The sequence below is a fragment of the Nyctereutes procyonoides genome, unplaced genomic scaffold, assembly GCF_905146905.1.
Source record: "Nyctereutes procyonoides isolate TBG_1078 unplaced genomic scaffold, NYPRO_anot_genome, whole genome shotgun sequence".
NCBI classification, from domain to species: domain Eukaryota; kingdom Metazoa; phylum Chordata; class Mammalia; order Carnivora; family Canidae; genus Nyctereutes; species Nyctereutes procyonoides.
Window position 1 is genome coordinate 54,066,750 of NW_026575146.1, and position 18,144 is coordinate 54,084,893.

An 18,144-nucleotide genomic window follows, 5' to 3' on the forward strand; every position below is an offset into this window, starting at 1 on the left:
CATTCCCTAATTTTTAAGTAGACTCAAATTAAATGTTTGCTAAAGTCCTTCATCAAAAACATTATGCAATCATAAATAAATACTAGTAGGATGGGACAGGATCAATGAGAAAGAATCAAATCACCTCAAATACTTAATAGTAAAATCTGAGAGCCAGAATGCTCATAAAGATGAATATTTCTATATTGTTGAGAGTTCTCCAGAGAGACAGAACCAACAGGAGATAGATAGACAAATGGATACATGGGATACATGGATACATGGATAGATGATAGATAGATAGATAGATAGATAGATAGATAGATAGACAGATAGATAGATAGAGACACTTGAGTGGCTCAGTGGTTGAGTGTCTGTCTTCGGCTCAGGGCGTGATCCCAGGGTCCTGGGATTGAGTCCTACATCAGGCTTCCCACTGGGAGCCTGCTTCTCCCTCTGCCTGTGTCTCTGCCTCTCTCAGAAATAAATAAATAAAATTTTAAAAAAAACATAGAGAGATAGATAGATACATACATACAAAGAATATCTACTTATCTATCTATCATATCTATCTCCTATTCTATTTTCTATATGTTTGGGACAAGAGTTGACCCTTGAACAATATGGGTCTGAACTGTGCAGGTCTATTTATAGACAGATTTTTAAAAAATAAATATAGTACAGTACTGTAAATATATTTTCTCTTCCTTATGATTTTCTTAATTACATTCTCTTTTTTCTAGCTTACTTTATTATAATAATACAGTATATAATACACATAACAAAATGTGTGTCAAACAACTGTTTATGTTATCATTGAGGCTTCTGTTCAACAGTAGTAGTTAAATTTTAGGTGAGTCAAAAATTGTATGTGGATTTTTGACTGCGTGGGGCGGGGGTCAGTGCCCCTAATTCCCACATTATTCAAGGATGAACTCTGTATATATGAGTATATGTGTGTGTGTGTGTGTGTGTGTGTGTGTGTGTTGACAGAGAGAAAGAGATCCTTCCTTCCTTCCTTCCTTCCTTCCTTCCTTCCTTCCTTCCTTCCTTTCTCTTACCTACTAGCAACTATATATTCCCCTCAATAAGCAAATGCTCTTGTATCCCAACCTGTGGGATGTGAAAAGCTGTGAAGCCGTGTGGAGCTATATAAGCAAATGCCAGCATGTCCTAAAATTGCCATTGGGGCCTAGGAAATGTAGTCCCTTAATGCTGGCAGAACACCATAAGACTCAGAACCTGAACTGTTTTGCCCATAAGGTACAAAATCATTCTATGTGTATATGTATAAAGTCAGCACACACATATAACACAAAATGCAATCTTTCAGGCCTTGTTTTAGATTGAAGAAAGCCACCATTTCTTTCTGAGCCCAAGTAATAGAGGGCTTTTCCTGTGGTTGGCTAACAGCTATATATTAGAACACCCTGACATAAACCAAAAAAATATTAGGGAGAGCCCCATGAGCCCTTCTCTCTTCTCTAAATTCACCTCCCACCCCTACTTCATTTGCAGAATAATCTAAAACTCTTTCTTATTTTGGTCAACAGTCAATATAATAAGATAAACAAGGATATTCAGCAAACGGCCATTATTCTTTGTTCAGTAGATACTGAATTAGAACATTAATAGGACAAAAAAGAGAAAATTAAACAATAGATATGTTAAGATTCAAGGCAAATTCTAAAATAAAAGTCATAAAAAACACATCATTGAACCTGGGACATTATCTAGTTAAAACGCTACACTCTTGTTCTGGACTAAACGCTTCTATGAGATTATTCCATGTGGCCAATTTAGATGGTACAGCTTTGCATGTTATTATTTTGTTGTTGTGGTTGTTGTTGTTGTTGTTGTTGTTATGTTTTTAAAAGAGAACCTGAAAAAGAAAAGGACTGTATACGGAGTGAAATTATGGAAGGTCATGGGGGTACAGAATGGAGCAAAGATACAAAGAGAAGATTTTGAAGAGGGAACCAAAGCTAATTCAGTTCAGAGAAATGATACTTCCTACAGAACCCCCAACCTGTTTTATTTTTATTTTTTTATTTTATTTTTTGTAATAATAAATGTATTTTTTATTGGTGTTCAATTTGCCAACATACAGAATAACACCCAGTGCTCATCCTGTCAAGTGCCCCCCTCAGTGCCTGCCACCCAGTCACCCCCACTCTCCTCCCCTTCCACCATCCCTAGTTCCCAACCTGTTTTAGATTCACTTTCTGTCTCAGTTTTGGGATGTTTTCTGCAAGTCCTTCTTTCCCTCCTCTTCTTTTTAAGGGCCCTGGTCGACATCCCTTCCCAGGAAGCAAAAAACTAAAGGCAATTCCAGCCTTTGGGGTATTCCTGCATGTGAATGAGCCTAACTAAACAATAAAAAGCTCTTAAAGATGCTGTCCACCTCTGACTCCTAGCCAAGGTGCATTCTGGTCTTGAATGATATTCAAAGTATTTACCAATCAGTACAGTCACTCAGACTGAGCAAGTCCTAGAGGCAACTTATCAGGCAAGTATTAAACTTCCAGAAGGTCCAGATTGGGCCCACTCAACCATGAAGCACAGGAAGCCTAGGGCATAGAGCCCACAGTACTTTTGGGGACTCACAAAAATGCTTTCATTGCTTTTAAAATCAGAATTTTCAGGATGCATCTAGTGTGAAAGTACTTAGTGCCACTAAATTCTACACTAAACAAGGGCTGAATTGTAAATTTATATTATGTATATTTAACCATAATAAAAAATGCAGATGCCGTTTTGAAAAACTAACTCTATTAAATGGTAGCAACTCATAGCTAAGCCAGGAAATGTTGTGAGCCATTTAATATTTATAGACATCTTAGGGCAGGAACTGATGGTAGCTATTATACAGAAAGTTTTGCTTAAAATAAGGTACATACAAAACTCCAAAAGTACTTCCCAGGAAAAAAAAATGAGTATTGTATGCTTTAATTTTGTGTAATAACACCCATTGTTGAATACTACATCTGAAACGAATGATATACTCTATGTTGGCTAATTGAATTTAAATAAAATTTTTAAAAACACCCATTCGTACATTGATAATAATTTCAAAAGGGTTAATAATAACATGGTCATAGAACACGGCCATAAAATACAATAATACAGTAATAAATAGGCAAGAAAACAAATGGCCTAAGAAATATATTTCTTTAATACGCTTTTAAGTCCACTCCCTGCCACCAAAAGTAAATATGATCCAACTTGGATTATATTGGTCTTTTGACCAATGCAGTTGTACAACCTATATTGTTTTGTTTTAATGGAAGAAGGAGCCCATGATGGCAAAAATCCCAGGGGCCAGGAAGTCACAATGCAGTCCTGGGTCCTAGGAGACCAGGCAAGGGGCCAGGGCCACTCAGGAAGCAGGATTCTGGGGAACTCAAAGTGAGAGAAAATTTCCCATCAGCACAGAAATATAGTATTTTAAAAATACTATAACTGTACCAGTGCCTTGAGCCCCAGTGCTAGGACAGGTCAATCCTGCTTTTGCAGAGAATAATGTTAAATACATACAGCCCCTCATCATACCTACTGTGCAACATGGCAGGGATTCCTCAAAGTTAGTTTGGAATGCATGCCAACTTTAAAACATAATTCTCTATTAAAAACTTCCTCAGCTTTCTGTCTCTGAGTGAACTAAGATATAGAACATTTTGGGGTTCAAGCTACCCCTATGTCTGGAAAGATAATTCAACAGGCTGCTCTACTTAGGAAAATACAATGGTACCTCACTCTTGATAATGACCCATCAGATGTACCCAAATGGCAGCTGCATGACTGGGAAGAGCTGGTTAACTCCAAAATGCTCCCACTGAGAGCTTGGTCATTTGATTGATTCAGTCCTTGGCATTACCTTTCTTTCCTGCTGTCCTGTAGGTTGATTTCCAACAGCCTTATTTACAATCCAGCCAACACTCTGGCTTACCATTTTTTTTCATCCTCTCAAGTCAATGGCTTTGATTCCATTATAGAAATTCAGTCCCATGTCCACATCCTGGGTTCTATCATTCCCCAGAATTGTTCTACATCTGAAATTCCAATAAATTCCCATATATCTCCTTTGCTCATTACATCTAATTCTTCCAGCTCTCACACCTCTTTACTATTGCCATGCTTGGGTTTTTTTTTTTTTTTCTCAACATTCTCATACCTTTGACTCTTCAACTTCCTGAGTTTGCTTTCTGCCTGAATTAATTCTTTTCCTTACTCATCCTGAGTGTGTCATTCAAGTCTCCATCATTAAACTCAGCTCACTTGTCCCTTCTCCCAAAAGTTTATGTATCCTTTAAACAGGCAGCCTTGGACCAATTGTCTAATGTACCCTCTCTCTAACTTTTCCTCATTTTGGTTATTTGAGATAAGGATGGGGAAGCTTTTAAGAGAAGGTATCTTGAGGAGGGGCAAGATGGCGGAAGAGTAGGGTCTCCAAATCACCTGTCCCCACCAAATTACCTAGATAACCTTCAAATCATCCTGAAAATCTACGAATTCGGCCTGAGATGTAAAGAGAGACCAGCTGGAATGCTACAGTGAGAAGAGTCCGCGCTTCTATCAAGGTAGGAAGACGGGGAAAAAGAAATAAAGACACAAAAGGCCTCCGAGGGGGAGGGGCCCCGCGAGGAGCCGGGCTGAGGCCGGGGCGAGTGTCCCCAGGACAGGAGAGCCCCGTCCCGGAGGAGCAGGAGCTGCACCAACCTTCCCGGGCGGAAAGGGGCTCACAGGGAGTTAGAGCAGGACCCAGGAGAGCGGGGGATGCCCTCGGGCTCCCTGGGACACTAACAAACACCTGCGTGCGCAGGAGAGTGCGCCGAGCTCCCTAAGGGCTGCAGCGCGCACGGCGGGGCCGGAGCAGCTCGGAGGGGCTCGGGAGCGGCTCCAGGGAGGGGGCTGCGGGGCGGGAGCGCGAATCCCACAGCGCAGGCCCCGGAGCACAGGGCGCCGGGACACAGCCCAGGATCCGGCCTCCCCCGGGACAGGCAGAGGCCGGGAGGGCCCAGGACAGCAAGGACGCACCTGCCCCGAGCTGAGCACATCAGCGGCCCCGCCCCGGAGCCTCCAGGCCCTGCAGATGGACAGCCCCGTAGTTACTGCGGGGGCTGACTCCAGGCTTCCAGAGCTGGCCCCGCCACTGGGGTTGTTCCTCGTGGGGCCTCACGCCAGGCAGGGGGTAGAGCAGCTCCCCCAAGTGCTAACACCTGAAAATCAGCACAACAGGCCCCTCCCCCAGAAGACCAACTAGACGGGCAAGTTCCAGGGGAAGTCAAGGGACTTAAAGTATACAGAATCAGAAGATACTCGCCCGTGTTTTTTTTTTTTTTTTTTTTTGTTGTTGTTGTTGTTGTTTTGTTTTTTTGCTTTTTGATTTGTTTCCTTCCCACACCCTTTTTTTCCCTTTCTTTCTTTTTCTTCTCTTTCTTTTCTTTTTTTCTTCCTTTTTTTCTTTTTTTTTTCTCTTTTCTTTCCTTCTTTCTCTCCTCTCTTTTTCTCCTTTTCCCAATACAACTTGCTTTTGGCCACTCTGCACTGAGCAAAATGACTAGAAGGAAAACCTCACCTCAAAAGAAAGAATCAGAAACAGTCCTCTCTCCCACAGACTTACAAAATCTGGATTACAATTCAATGTCAGAAAGCCAATTCAGAAGCACTATTATACAGCTACTGGTGGCTCTAGAAAAAAGCATAAAGGACTCAAGAGACTGCTTGACTGCAGAATTTAGAGCTAATCAGGAAGAAATTAAAAATCAGTTGAATGAGATGCAATCCAAACTAGAAGTCCTAACAACGAGGGTTAACGAGGTGGAAGAACGAGTGAGTGACATAGAAGACAAGTTGATGGCCAACAGGGAAACTGAGGAAAAAAGAGACAAACAATTAAAAGACCATGAAGACAGATTAAGGGAAATAAACAACAGCCTGAGGAAGAAAAACCTACGTTTAATTGGGGTTCCCGAGGGCGCCGAAAGGGACAAAGGGCCAGAATATGTATTTGAACAAATCCCAGCTGAAAACTTTCCTAATCTGGGAAGGGAAACAGGCATTCAGATCCAGGAAGTAGAGAGATCCCCCCTAAAATCAATAAAAACCATTCAACACCTCGATATTTAATAGTGAAGCTTGCAAATTCCAAAGATAAAGAGAAGATCCTTAAAGCAGCAAGACACAAGAAATCCCTGACTTTTATGGGGAGGAGTATTAGAGTAACAGCAGACCTCTCCACAGAGACCTGGCAGGCCATAAAGTGCTGGCAGGATACATTCAGGGTCCTAAATGAGAAGAACATGCAACCAAGAATACTTTATCCAGCAAGGATCTCATTCAAAATGGAAGGAGAGATAAAGAGCTTCCAAGACAGGCAGGAACTGAAAGAATATGTGACCTCCAAACCAGCTCTGCAAGAAATTTTAAGGGGGACTCTTAAAATTCCCCTTTAAGAAGAAGTTCAGTCGAACAATCCACAAAAACAAGGACTGAATAGATATCATGGTGACACTAAACTTATATCTCTCAATAGTAACTCTGAACGTGAACGGGCTTAATGACCCCATCAAAAGGCGCAGGGTTTCAGACTGGATAAAAAGCAGGACCCATCTATTTGCTGTCTACAAGAAACTCATTTTAGACAGAAGGACACCTACAGCCTGAAAATAAAAGGTTGGAGAACCATTTACCATTCAAATGGTCCTCAAAAGAAAGCAGGGGTAGCCATCCCTATATCAGATAAACTAAAATTTACCCCGAAGACTGTAGTGAGAGATGAAGAGGGACACTATATCATACTTAAAGGATCTATCCAACAAGAGGACTTAAATCCTCAATATATATGCCCCAAATGTGGGAGCTGCCAAATATATCAATCAATTAATAACCAAAGTGAAGAAATACTTAGATAATAATATACTTATACTTGGTGACTTCAATCTAGATCTTTCTACCCTCGATAGGTCTTCTAAGCACAACATCTTCAAAGAAACGAGAGCTTTAAATGATACACTGGACCAGATGGATTTCAGAGATATCTACAGAACTTTACATCCAAACTCAACTGAATACACATTCTTCTTAAGTGCACATGGAACTTTCTCTAGAATAGACCACATACTGGGTCACAAATCGGGTCTGAACCAATAGCAAAAGATTGGGATCGTCCCCTGCATATTCTCAGACCATAATGCCTTGAAATTAGAACTAAATCACAATAAGAAGTTTGGAAGGACCTCAAACACGTGGTTAAGGACCATCCTGCTAAAAGATGAAAGGGTCAACCAGGAAATTACGGAAGAATTAAAAAGATTCATGGAAACTAATGAGAATGAAGATACAACCGTTCAAAATCTTTGGGATGCAGCAAAAGCAGTCCTAAGGGGGAAATACATCGCAATACAAGCATCCATTCAAAAACTGGAAAGAACTCAAATACAAAAGCTAACCTTACACATAAAGGAGCTAGAGAAAAAACAGCAAATAGATCCTACACCCAGCAGAAGAAGAGAGTTAATAAAGATTCGAGCAGAACTCAACGAAATCGAGACCAGAAGAACTGTGGAACAGATCAACAGAACCAGGAGTTGGTTCTTTGAAAGAATTAATAAGATAGATAAACCATTAGCCAGCGTTATTAATAAGAGGAGAGAGAAGACTCAAATTAAGAAAATCATGAATGAGAAAGGAGAGATCATTACCAACACCAAGGAAATACAAACGATTTTAAAAACATATTATGAACAGCTCTACACCAATAAATTAGGCAATCTAGAAGAAGTGGACGCATTCCTGGAAAGCCACAAACTACCAAAACTGGAACAGGAAGAAATAGAAAACCTCAACAGGCCAATAACCAGGGAGGAAATTGAAGCAGTCATCAAAAACCTCCCAAGACACAAAAGTCCAGGGCCAGATGGCTTCCCAGGGGAATTCTATCAAACGTTTAAAGAAGAAACCATACCTATTCTACTAAAGCTGTTTGGAAAGATAGAAAGAGATGGAGTACTTCCAAATTCATTCTATGAGGCCAGCATCACCTTAATTCCAAAGCCAGACAAAGACCCCACCAAAAAGGAGAATTACAGACCAATATCCCTGATGAACATGGATGCAAAAATTCTCAACAAGATAGTAGCCAATAGGATCAACAGTACATTAAGAAAATTATTCACCATGACCAAGTAGGATTTATCCCCAGTACACAAGGCTGGCTCAACACTGGTAAAACAATCAATGTGATTCATCATATCAGCAAGAGAAAAACCGAGAACCATATGATCCTCTCATTAGATGCAGAGAAAGCATTTGACAAAATACAGCATCCATTCCTGATCAAAACTCTTCAGAGTGTAGGGATAGAGGGAAAATTCCACAACATCTTAAAAGCTATCTACGAAAAGCCCACAGCAAATATCATTCTCAATGGGGAAGCACTGGGAGCCTTTCCCCTAAGATCAGGAACACAACAAGGAGGTCCAGTCTCACCACTGCTATTCAACATGGTACTGGAAGTCCTAGCCTCAGCAATCAGACAACAAAAAGACATTAAAGGCATTCAAATTGGCGAAGAAGAAGTCAAACTCTCCCTCTTCGCCGATGACATGATACTCTACATAGAAAACCCAAAAGCCTCCACCCCAAGATTGCTAGAACTCATACAGCAATTTGGCAGTGTGGCAGGATACAAAATCAATGCCCAGAAGTCAGTGGCATTTCTATACACTAACAATGAGACTGAAGAAAGAGAAATTAAGGAGTCAATCCCATTTACAATTGCACCCAAAAGCATAAGATACCTAGGAATAAACCTAACCAAAGAGGTAAAGGATCTATACCCTAAAAACTATAGAACACTTCTGAAAGAAATTGAGGAAGACACAAAGAGATGGAAAAATATTCCATGCTCATGGATTGGCAGAATTAATATTGTGAAAATGTCAATGTTACCCAGGGCAATTTACACATTTAATGCAATCCCTATCAAAATACCATGGACTTTCTTCAGAGAGTTAGAACAAATTATTTTAAGATTTGTGTGGAATCAGAAAAGACCCCGAATAGCCAGGGCAATTTTAAAAAAGAAAACCACATGCAGATTTCAGGTTGTACTACAAAGCTGTGGTCATCAAGACAGTATGATACTGGCACAAAAACAGACACATAGATCAATGGAACAGAATAGAGAACCCAGAAGTTGACCCTTAACTTTATGGTCAACTAATATTCGATAAAGGAGGAAAGACTATCCACTGGAAGAAAGACAGTCTCTTCAATAAATGGTGCTGGGAAAATTAGACATCCACATGCAGCAGAATGAAACTAGACCACTCTCTTTCACCATACACCATACACAAAGATAAACTCAAAATGGATGAAAGATTTAAATGTGAGACAAGATTCCATCAAAATCCATAAACTAAAAAAAATTAAAAAAAAAAAAAAGGGATCCCTGGGTGGCGCAGTGGTTTAGCGCCTGCCTTTGGCCCAGGGCGCGATCCTGGAGACCCAGGATCGAATCCCACATCAGGCTCCTGGTACATGGAGCCTGCTTCTCCCTCTGCCTGTGTCTCTGCCTCTCTCTCTCTCTCTCTCTGTGACTATCATAAATAAACTAAAAAAAATTAAAAAAAAAAAAAAGATTCCATCAAAATCCTAGAGGAGAACACAGGCAACACCCTTTTTGAACTCAGCCACAGTAACTTCTTGCAAGATACATCCATGAAGGCAAAAGAAACAAAAGCAAAAATGAACTATTGGGACTTCATCAAGATAAGAAGCTTTTGCACAGGAAAGGTTAAAGACAACATACAGAATGGGAGAAGATATTTGCAAATGACATATCAGATAAAGGGCTAGTTTCCAAGATCTATAAAGAACTTATTAAACTCAACACCAAAGAAACAAACAATCCAATCATGAAATGAACAAAAGACATGAAGAGAAATCTCACAGAGGAAGACATAGACATGGGCAACATGCACATGAGAAAATGCTCCGCATCACTTGCCATCAGGGAAATACAAATCAAAACCACAATGAGATACCACCTCACACCAGTGAGAATGGGGAAAATTAACAAGGCAGGAAACAATAAATGTTGGAGAGGATGCAGAGAAAAGGGAATGCTCTTACACTGTTGGTGGGAATGTGAACTGGTGCAGCCACTCTGGAAAACTGCCCTACGACCCAGCACTTGCACTGTTGGGGATTTACCCCAAAGATACAGATGCAATGAAACGCCGGGACACCTGCACCCCAATGTTTATAGCAGCAATGTCCACCATAGCCAAACTGTGGAAGGAGCCTCGGTGTCCATCGAAAGATGAATGGATAAAGAAGATGTGGTCTATGTATACAATGGAATATTCCTCAGCCATTAGAAATGACAAATACCCACCATTTGCTTCGACCTGTATGGAACTGGAGGGTATTATGCTGAGTGAAGCAATTCAATCGGAGAAGGACAAACAGTGTATGTTCTCATTCATTTGGGGAATATAAATAATAGTGAAAGGGAATATAAGGGAAGGGAGAAGAAATGTGTGGGAAATATCAGAAAGGGAGACAGAACATAAAGACTCCTAACTCTGGGAAACGAACTAGGGGTGGTGGAAGGGGAGGAGGGCGGGGGTTGGGGGTGAATGGGTGATGGGCACTGGGGAGGGCACATGACAGGATGAGCACTGAGTGTTATTCTGTATGTTGGTAAATTGAACACCAATAAAAAATAAATTTATTAAAAAAAAAGAGAAGGTATCTTGCTGAAATTGAGGTGAGCCATAATAAATATCCAACTTAAGAGGTGGAGTTTCAAGGAAATAGCTTATAATTCATTTCTCTCCTTAAAAATGATACCATAGCTTTCTAATACTCCATTTATTTACTCATGTCTAGAGCTATGGGATGATAACTTGCATTCACTTTAGAATTCCTATAACGCTATCCCACTTCGTGCAAATATTAATTTAAAAATATTAAAAATGATAATATAAAAAATAATAGTTTCAATTCATGCAAAATATTTGAAATATGAGCCCAAATATTTTGAGATTTCTTCAGGAACTGCATAATTGCAAACATGATAGCCTGAAAATGGTGTACTGTATTTATGCTAAGTCCACATGGTGAAGTCTCTAGCAAGAAAAAAGTATTCTCTTTCTTTTGTCAGTATTTTATGAATCATACACTTATTTATGTGCACAGTAACTTTTATGTTAGAGTTCAGTCACTATTCTACTATTATTTAACCATTTGCTGCTATTATGATTTAATTTTTTTGGTATCCTATAACAATGTAACAGCATAAGCATTCATTGAATGGGGGCCCTAGGAGTAGTGCTAAAAACATGCCTCAATATCAATTACTTTGGCAAAGAACTTGAAGGTGAATGAACAAAACTCTAAATAAAGCCAAATAACTGCCATGGTGTGTTGTGCTATTAATGTGGAAACAAGCAACATGAGAAACGTTACAAGTATTGCTAAAAAAAAATAAAAGCATGAATATACAACACAATGGCCAAAGCTTGAGAATATATCTCACATTCTTTGCCTTTACGTCTGTGGAGAAATTAGTCCTTTGACATATTGTGGGTTTTTAATTACGTGTCTTGCAACTACCTTTTGCTTAGGGATGCAGCCAGATCCCATGTATGTAAGGAAATGGGCCTGAATTGCATTTTTTAAAAAAATATTTGTTTCCTTGTGGTTTTTCAGAATATAAGCAATCATGCTTGTTGTATGTGGAAAATTCTAAAATGTGTTCCATTGGCCAACCTTACTAGCATTTGACAGTTTCTTCAGGTTTTTTTCTTCTATATTTTTACCTAGTTTATACATATATGATATTTATATATTATACTAATACAATACATTTTATATGTATACAATTTTGTATCCTAATGTTTTTCTTAACCTTAAATCAGGATTTATCAGAACACATCAATGAACATTATAAAGGCTACAAAATATCTCATCATGCAATTATAACATATTTAATAGTACTACTGCTAATGCTAAAACATTAGATACTTTCCAAGTTTTGCCATTACAAATAATTCAGTGATGAGTATCCTTGGATATAAATTTTATTCGTAGTTATTTTTCTCTGAGGAAGTCTCTTAGAAGGAAAATTATATCAAATAGTATCTTGATACGTATTGCCAGATTCCTTTCCAGAAGGATTAAAGCAATTTACAGTCTTCCTGGCAACAAATAAAAGTACTCATTTCATCCCATCTTTACTCTTTAAATAATATTATTTTTAAAAATATTGCCAATTTTATTAGCAGAACATTTTTTATTGTTTTAATTCACATTTTTTATTAATTTGTCAGTTGGGGTTTTCCCTATATTTATTAGCTAGTTACATTTCTTATTTTGTAAATTATCTATATATTGTCCTTTGCTCTTTCTCTAGTGTCTTAACAATTTTCCTGCCAATATGTATAAATTCTTTACCTATAAGGCATTAATCCATAATTTATCATAGTTGCTTTCTTTATGATTTAAATGTTCTTCTTAATGAGAAAAAATAAATAAGAACACAAAATTTAGTATAGTGTCATGAATCTTATACTTCACTAAGTTGGTTTTATGATGATTTCAAAAACTTTTGATTACTCTCAACAGTTTATTCTTTCAAGTAACTCTTATAATTAGAGTTCTAATAGAAAACAAAATCCATTGGGATTTTTAATATAATTACATTTATGAATTTAATTCATAATTAATTTACTTTTCCAGTCTTCTAAAATGGTTATTTCCTTGCAGTCAAGATTTCTGTCTCAGTTATCTTTAAGAGTACATTTTTAAAAATAAACTTAATGGCTTCAAACAAGAATTTATTGTTATCTTCTTGGAATCTCTCATGGGTTGTGGTCAGATAGCAGCTGGAGCTATAGTTCAGGCTCATCGAGGCTGGATGCTCAAGGCTTCCTCATTCATGAACCAGGCTCATCAGTGTTCCTCCTCATGGCCTCTCCTCCCAGTAGAGTAGCCTGGATTTCTTACATGGTAGCTCAGGGCTCCAAGACTTGGAAGCAGTCTTTTTCAATCTAGCCTAGACCTGCCATAGTGTCACTATTGTCATGTTCTATTGATCAAAACAGTTACCTGACAGCTCAGATTCAAAAGGTGGAGCTTCAGTCGCCTTGTCCCGGGGAAGGGGCTTGTGGAAAGGCCATCATCTTTGGAGACAAACTACCACATCTTCTTCATTGATCTTTATTTGGTTTAGAATTTTCTTCACAAAAGTATTTGAAATTTCTGTTGCTATAGTAATTCGTGTTTTTTCTTTTATAGTTTACTAAACAGTTAGTGCTGATAGGAAGCAAAGATTGTTTTTGATATACTTATTTTGTATTCAATTGCCTAACTAAATGGTCTTATTTCTTCTAATTACTTCCAAGTTTAAGAGTCTCATGCTCTACTGACTGAGCTAGCCGGGCTACTTCTCAGTTTAATATCTTAGTTCTCCTAGGAAGATAATCATATGCTCTTGAAATAAAGATGACTATTTCCTCCTCTTTTTCAATAGTTAAATCTCTTACCCATTGTACCAGTCGAGATTAAGAGGAAGCAGCCTTATTTTGTTTCTGTTGTATAATTTTTTTAAGTACAAGTGAAATGAAGATATAAACTGGACATATTTTATCAACACATGCATCTCCCAGAGCTAAATTAAACCACTTACTTTTATGTGTCAGTGCAATACAAACGACTAGAAAGGTAGGGTTTTATTCCACATAAATCGAATTCAAGGAAAGAGAGAATAAAACAAGACGAAGAAGAAAATAACATATTCTGGACACTGCAATATTTCCTTTCTGAAATCTATAAACTTCCAAAAATAAATCATAACCATAAAACATTCCATTGACTCCCACAAATAGCTAATATCTCTAAATAAATATAAAATATCATAAATCTCAGCAATTTGTCCTTTCTTCCCAAGCTCGACTATTGTACCAGTCTTTACACTAGATGTAAAGAATCATTTTAAGTACATAAGTAAGTATTAGAATAAGGCTTTTCAGCCATTTTATACTCACAAGTGGCTGATAGGCATATGGTGGAGCATATTCTTCAGCATATGTTGTCAATGCATACCTATGAAGGATAAGTCAGTATTTGAGAGAAGAATGACACTTAAAATGTTTAGTCTTATATACTTTACATGAAATTAAAAAAATTAAAGGACAATTGGCCCTAATAAAATTCTTAAAACCTGCAATGTCCCAGACCTTGTTCATAGCATTACCTACCACCACAGGATGCCCATCCTTCAATTACTTCCAATTCAGTACCACTCACTACTCTTCTTACTAATGATATGCTACCGATGCCAAGTCCCTGAGAGTAAGTGCATTCCAGACTTTTGGGATTCTCTTTACCATCTACTTTCTGTCCTTCAAATCTTTTTGACTCTATGCTCCATGTTCTCTGCTAGATGACATATGAAAAAGATAACAGAAGATAACCAGGTAGACTGAGATTATATATCTTTCCCAACTTCCACCCCATTAAACACATAGCAGTACTGAATAAATAAATCCTCCCTCACCCAAGTCTACAAGCACAGCTAAGCTCCAAAGGGAAACCCTATCGTGCTAGAAATGAAGAGAATACACAGTAGAATGGGAAGCCATAGATGATGTGCCACAGTGAGAAGCTAGAGTTTGAACTGCATATGAAGGGCTAGAGACATAGCCTTAGTTTCACAGAAGACAAAGAACTACTACTTACAGCCAGAAGCCTATAAAGTCTGTACTCTCAAACAGAAGAAACCAAAGAAACTCCAGCTACCAATCCAGAGAAACTTGCAAGAAAGCTTCTCTGTTTGGAACTCAGGGTGGGAGAGAAATTGTTTTCTATGAGAAATAATTAAACAAAATAAATACAGCTCTGTTTCTGGCAATATTATGGGACAATCAAAGAAATTTGTCTGAGAACTGCACACCTAAAAATATTGGGCACAAGGAAATTTAAACATTTTAATTCATGGCTATGCTACTGGGAAAGAGAATTCAGCAAGTAAAAGAATTCCAAAATAACAAGGAAGTCAAATTCATTGGGTACAGGTGCTAATATTTTACCTAGTGGTAACCACCGTTCCTGTTAAGCTTTTGAAGTGTGGTTTCCAGAGTAATAGTATTAGCATTACCTGGAAACTTGTTAGTAATACAAACAACTGGGACCTATCCCCAATCTGCTGAATTAGAAAACTGGGGGTAGGGCCCAGGAGTCTGTGTTTTAACAAGACCACTAGGTGATGCTGAAGTAGACTCAAGTTTAAGCACCAGCTACTCAGAGATCCCTGGGTAGCTCGGTGGTTTAGCGTCTGTCTTTGGCTGGGGGTGTGATCCTGGAGTCCTGGGATTGAGTCTTACATCAGGCTCCCTGCATGGAGCCTGCTTCTGTCTCTCATGAATGAAGAAGGTCTTTTTTAAAAAAAATAAGCACTGCGTACTAGGAGAACAAAAGTTAGAAGTGTAATTTTCAAACTAGCAAATATTTTTTTGAAGGATCAATCTAATAAAAAAAAGGAAAGGAGAATAAAGGGAAGAAAGAAAAATAATTTCTGCTCATAAGACAATCATAAAATAAAAATTTGCAATCACAATGAAAGTAAAGGGGTTAAACTCACCAGTGAAAGTATTTCTCAGACTTAAACTGAATGTCAATATGTATTATATAGTACAACTCTATGCTTCTATAACTAGAATAAAATTATTTTCAAAGGAAGTTTGAAAGTAGAAGCATATAAAAAGACATATCCAGAAAATATTAACCCAAATTAAGTTAGTGTTCTTATATTAAAATGTAATTGACTTTGAGTCAAAAGTTATTAGTTATAAGATTACCTACTGATTAAAGGAACAAGTATCAGTCAATAAACCTAACAACATGTAGAATATATGTTAAAAAATGTCAGAATCACAAAGATAAAATGATAAATCCATAGTCAGGACAAGATGCTATACATTCCTAGGTCCTTTGGTTCCTTTAACCCATACCTACATATATCCTTCCAAACCATATAGATCAACAGCAAAAGCAAATAAAAATCATATAATGCCCATGCCCGGAGTATAACAGAGGCTAGAGAACACTACAAATTTCAGTTTATATGTAGGTGAGAGAACAATTCAGAATCAGTAACACCTGATCCAGAGCCCATTCTGGAGCAAAATCAGGTGGGGATTACACGAGAGGGAAGGTGGCAAGTTCATAATGGGGATGGAACACAGAGGTGCATCACCCCCAGAAAGCAAGGCATCCTTCCCTGATGAGACAATACTGAGAGAAGTTTGAGACTAGAGGATCTGAAGGTTGGCTTTTCAAGAAAGAGGCCTGGATAGTATTCAAGATCACAGTGGCAGTCTTGGAAGGTGCTGTCCCTTGGAAATTGGGAGGCAACTAGCAAGGTAAAGAAAAATAAAAACTCAAGTTCCAAAATTAAGGGTCCTAGAAGCATCACACTTTCAAAAAAGAAACCGTTAATGAAATAAAGTTCACTTCACTGTTCCAACAGTAGAGGGCACTCTTGAACTAAGAGTTTGAGAAAACTGCTTAAACATCTCATTGCCCCTCCTCAGAATTACCTGATTGCTGCTAGTCCAGGAAAATTCAACATACTTAAAATGAACAGAGAAGTGCAACATTACTATAAGAAGAAAACAGTAAATGAGAATCAAAACTAAGCTGATGAAAACCATCTCCAGAAACATTCCTAAATAATCACAGAAATCCTTCACCAGTGTTTCTATTCAATGAACTGGATTCTATTCTATATACTGGAGATTTGAGAAAATGTAGTAAAACAAGGAGACGCATAAGTGTAATAACTGGAATGGAAGAAACAAAATTTTCATCTTCCACAGATGATAAGATTGTCTATATTAAAAATAATCCAAGAGACTCTACAAATCATAGCAACAGGCAAGTTTCATGAAGGTTGTTGGATACAAGATCAATATACAAAAATAGCATAACCAAATACCAGCAACAAGAAATTAGAAAGTATAATTAAAGTGAAATGTCCCATTTATAACTGCAATAAAATCTCTAATGTTCCTGTAGGAATACGTCTAACAGAAGATTTAAAAGATATTTATGACAAAAATTACAATATTTGCTGAAGGATATAAAATAGCCTTTTATTTATGGATGACAACTCAATATATGCTACATATACATACATGTGTGTATATGTATAGTTTCTAAAAGGTTTACAATCTGAATTTTATGTATGACTGTTGATTAAATTACAATTTAAAATTTCTATTGATCAAAAGACACCATAAACAGTGTTACAAGAGAAGTCATAGACAAAAAGAAGATATTTATTATAAAATTAAGTGAAATAATATTAGTATCCAGAATAAACAAAAAATTCTTAGAAATCAATAAAAGCCTATGGGACAATGGCCTAAGGCTATAGTCAGTTCACAGTAGAAGAAATTGAAATGGCCATCAAATACTTGAAAGCAAATTCAGTCTGAAAATTGTCTTAAATTCAGTAGAAAATGCAAAGTTAAACAAGGTACCATTTTATATCCATTTGGTGAAAATTAAAAATTTCTACAATGTTTATAAGGGTACGAAAGCATAAGCATATTCATACACCACTCATGGCAATATCTTACAAAATTGAAGGTGCATATATCTTAATAACCAGCAATTATATTTCTGTGTATTAAGAAATCCTTGTATATATACTTAAGGAGACATATATAAAGATATTCAATGTAGCTTTATTGGTAACAGTGAAAAATTGGGAGTTAATGTCCATCAAGATGGTGGATATATTGGATGACTCTGTAAGTCATCATAAATTGTCTTTCTTTTTTTTTTTTTTATAAATTGTCTTTCTAAAAAAATAAGCTAATATGGCAAAAATATTAACTTACATTATAACTGGGTAATAAGTAGATGGATGTCTGAAGAGTATTTTATATGGAAATATCCCATAATCTTAAAATGTTTGTGTTAATAGGTGACAGTGAACTTGTTTCCCTACCCTATTCTCCTCCAAAGTTATGACTCAAATGGTATAATTATCATTATACCCGTCAAATAGAGTGTTGCTCTCGGCAGACAAATTTGCAAGGTGGCATTGGGCGTCTCTCAATGCACTTAAAGCAGGCAGAAACCCAT

At 37.5% G+C, this 18,144-nt stretch overlaps 1 protein-coding gene across 1 annotated transcript in view; it reads right to left on the bottom strand.

Annotated features, from left to right (window-relative positions):
- CFAP95 (cilia and flagella associated protein 95) overlaps positions 1-18,144 on the bottom strand; it is a 116,321-nt gene that overhangs the window by 38,408 nt on the left and 59,769 nt on the right. The window contains exon 5 of the mRNA XM_055309583.1: positions 14,037-14,094. Within this exon, the coding sequence (XP_055165558.1) occupies positions 14,037-14,094 (58 nt within the window). The remainder of the gene's footprint in view (positions 1-14,036; positions 14,095-18,144) is intronic.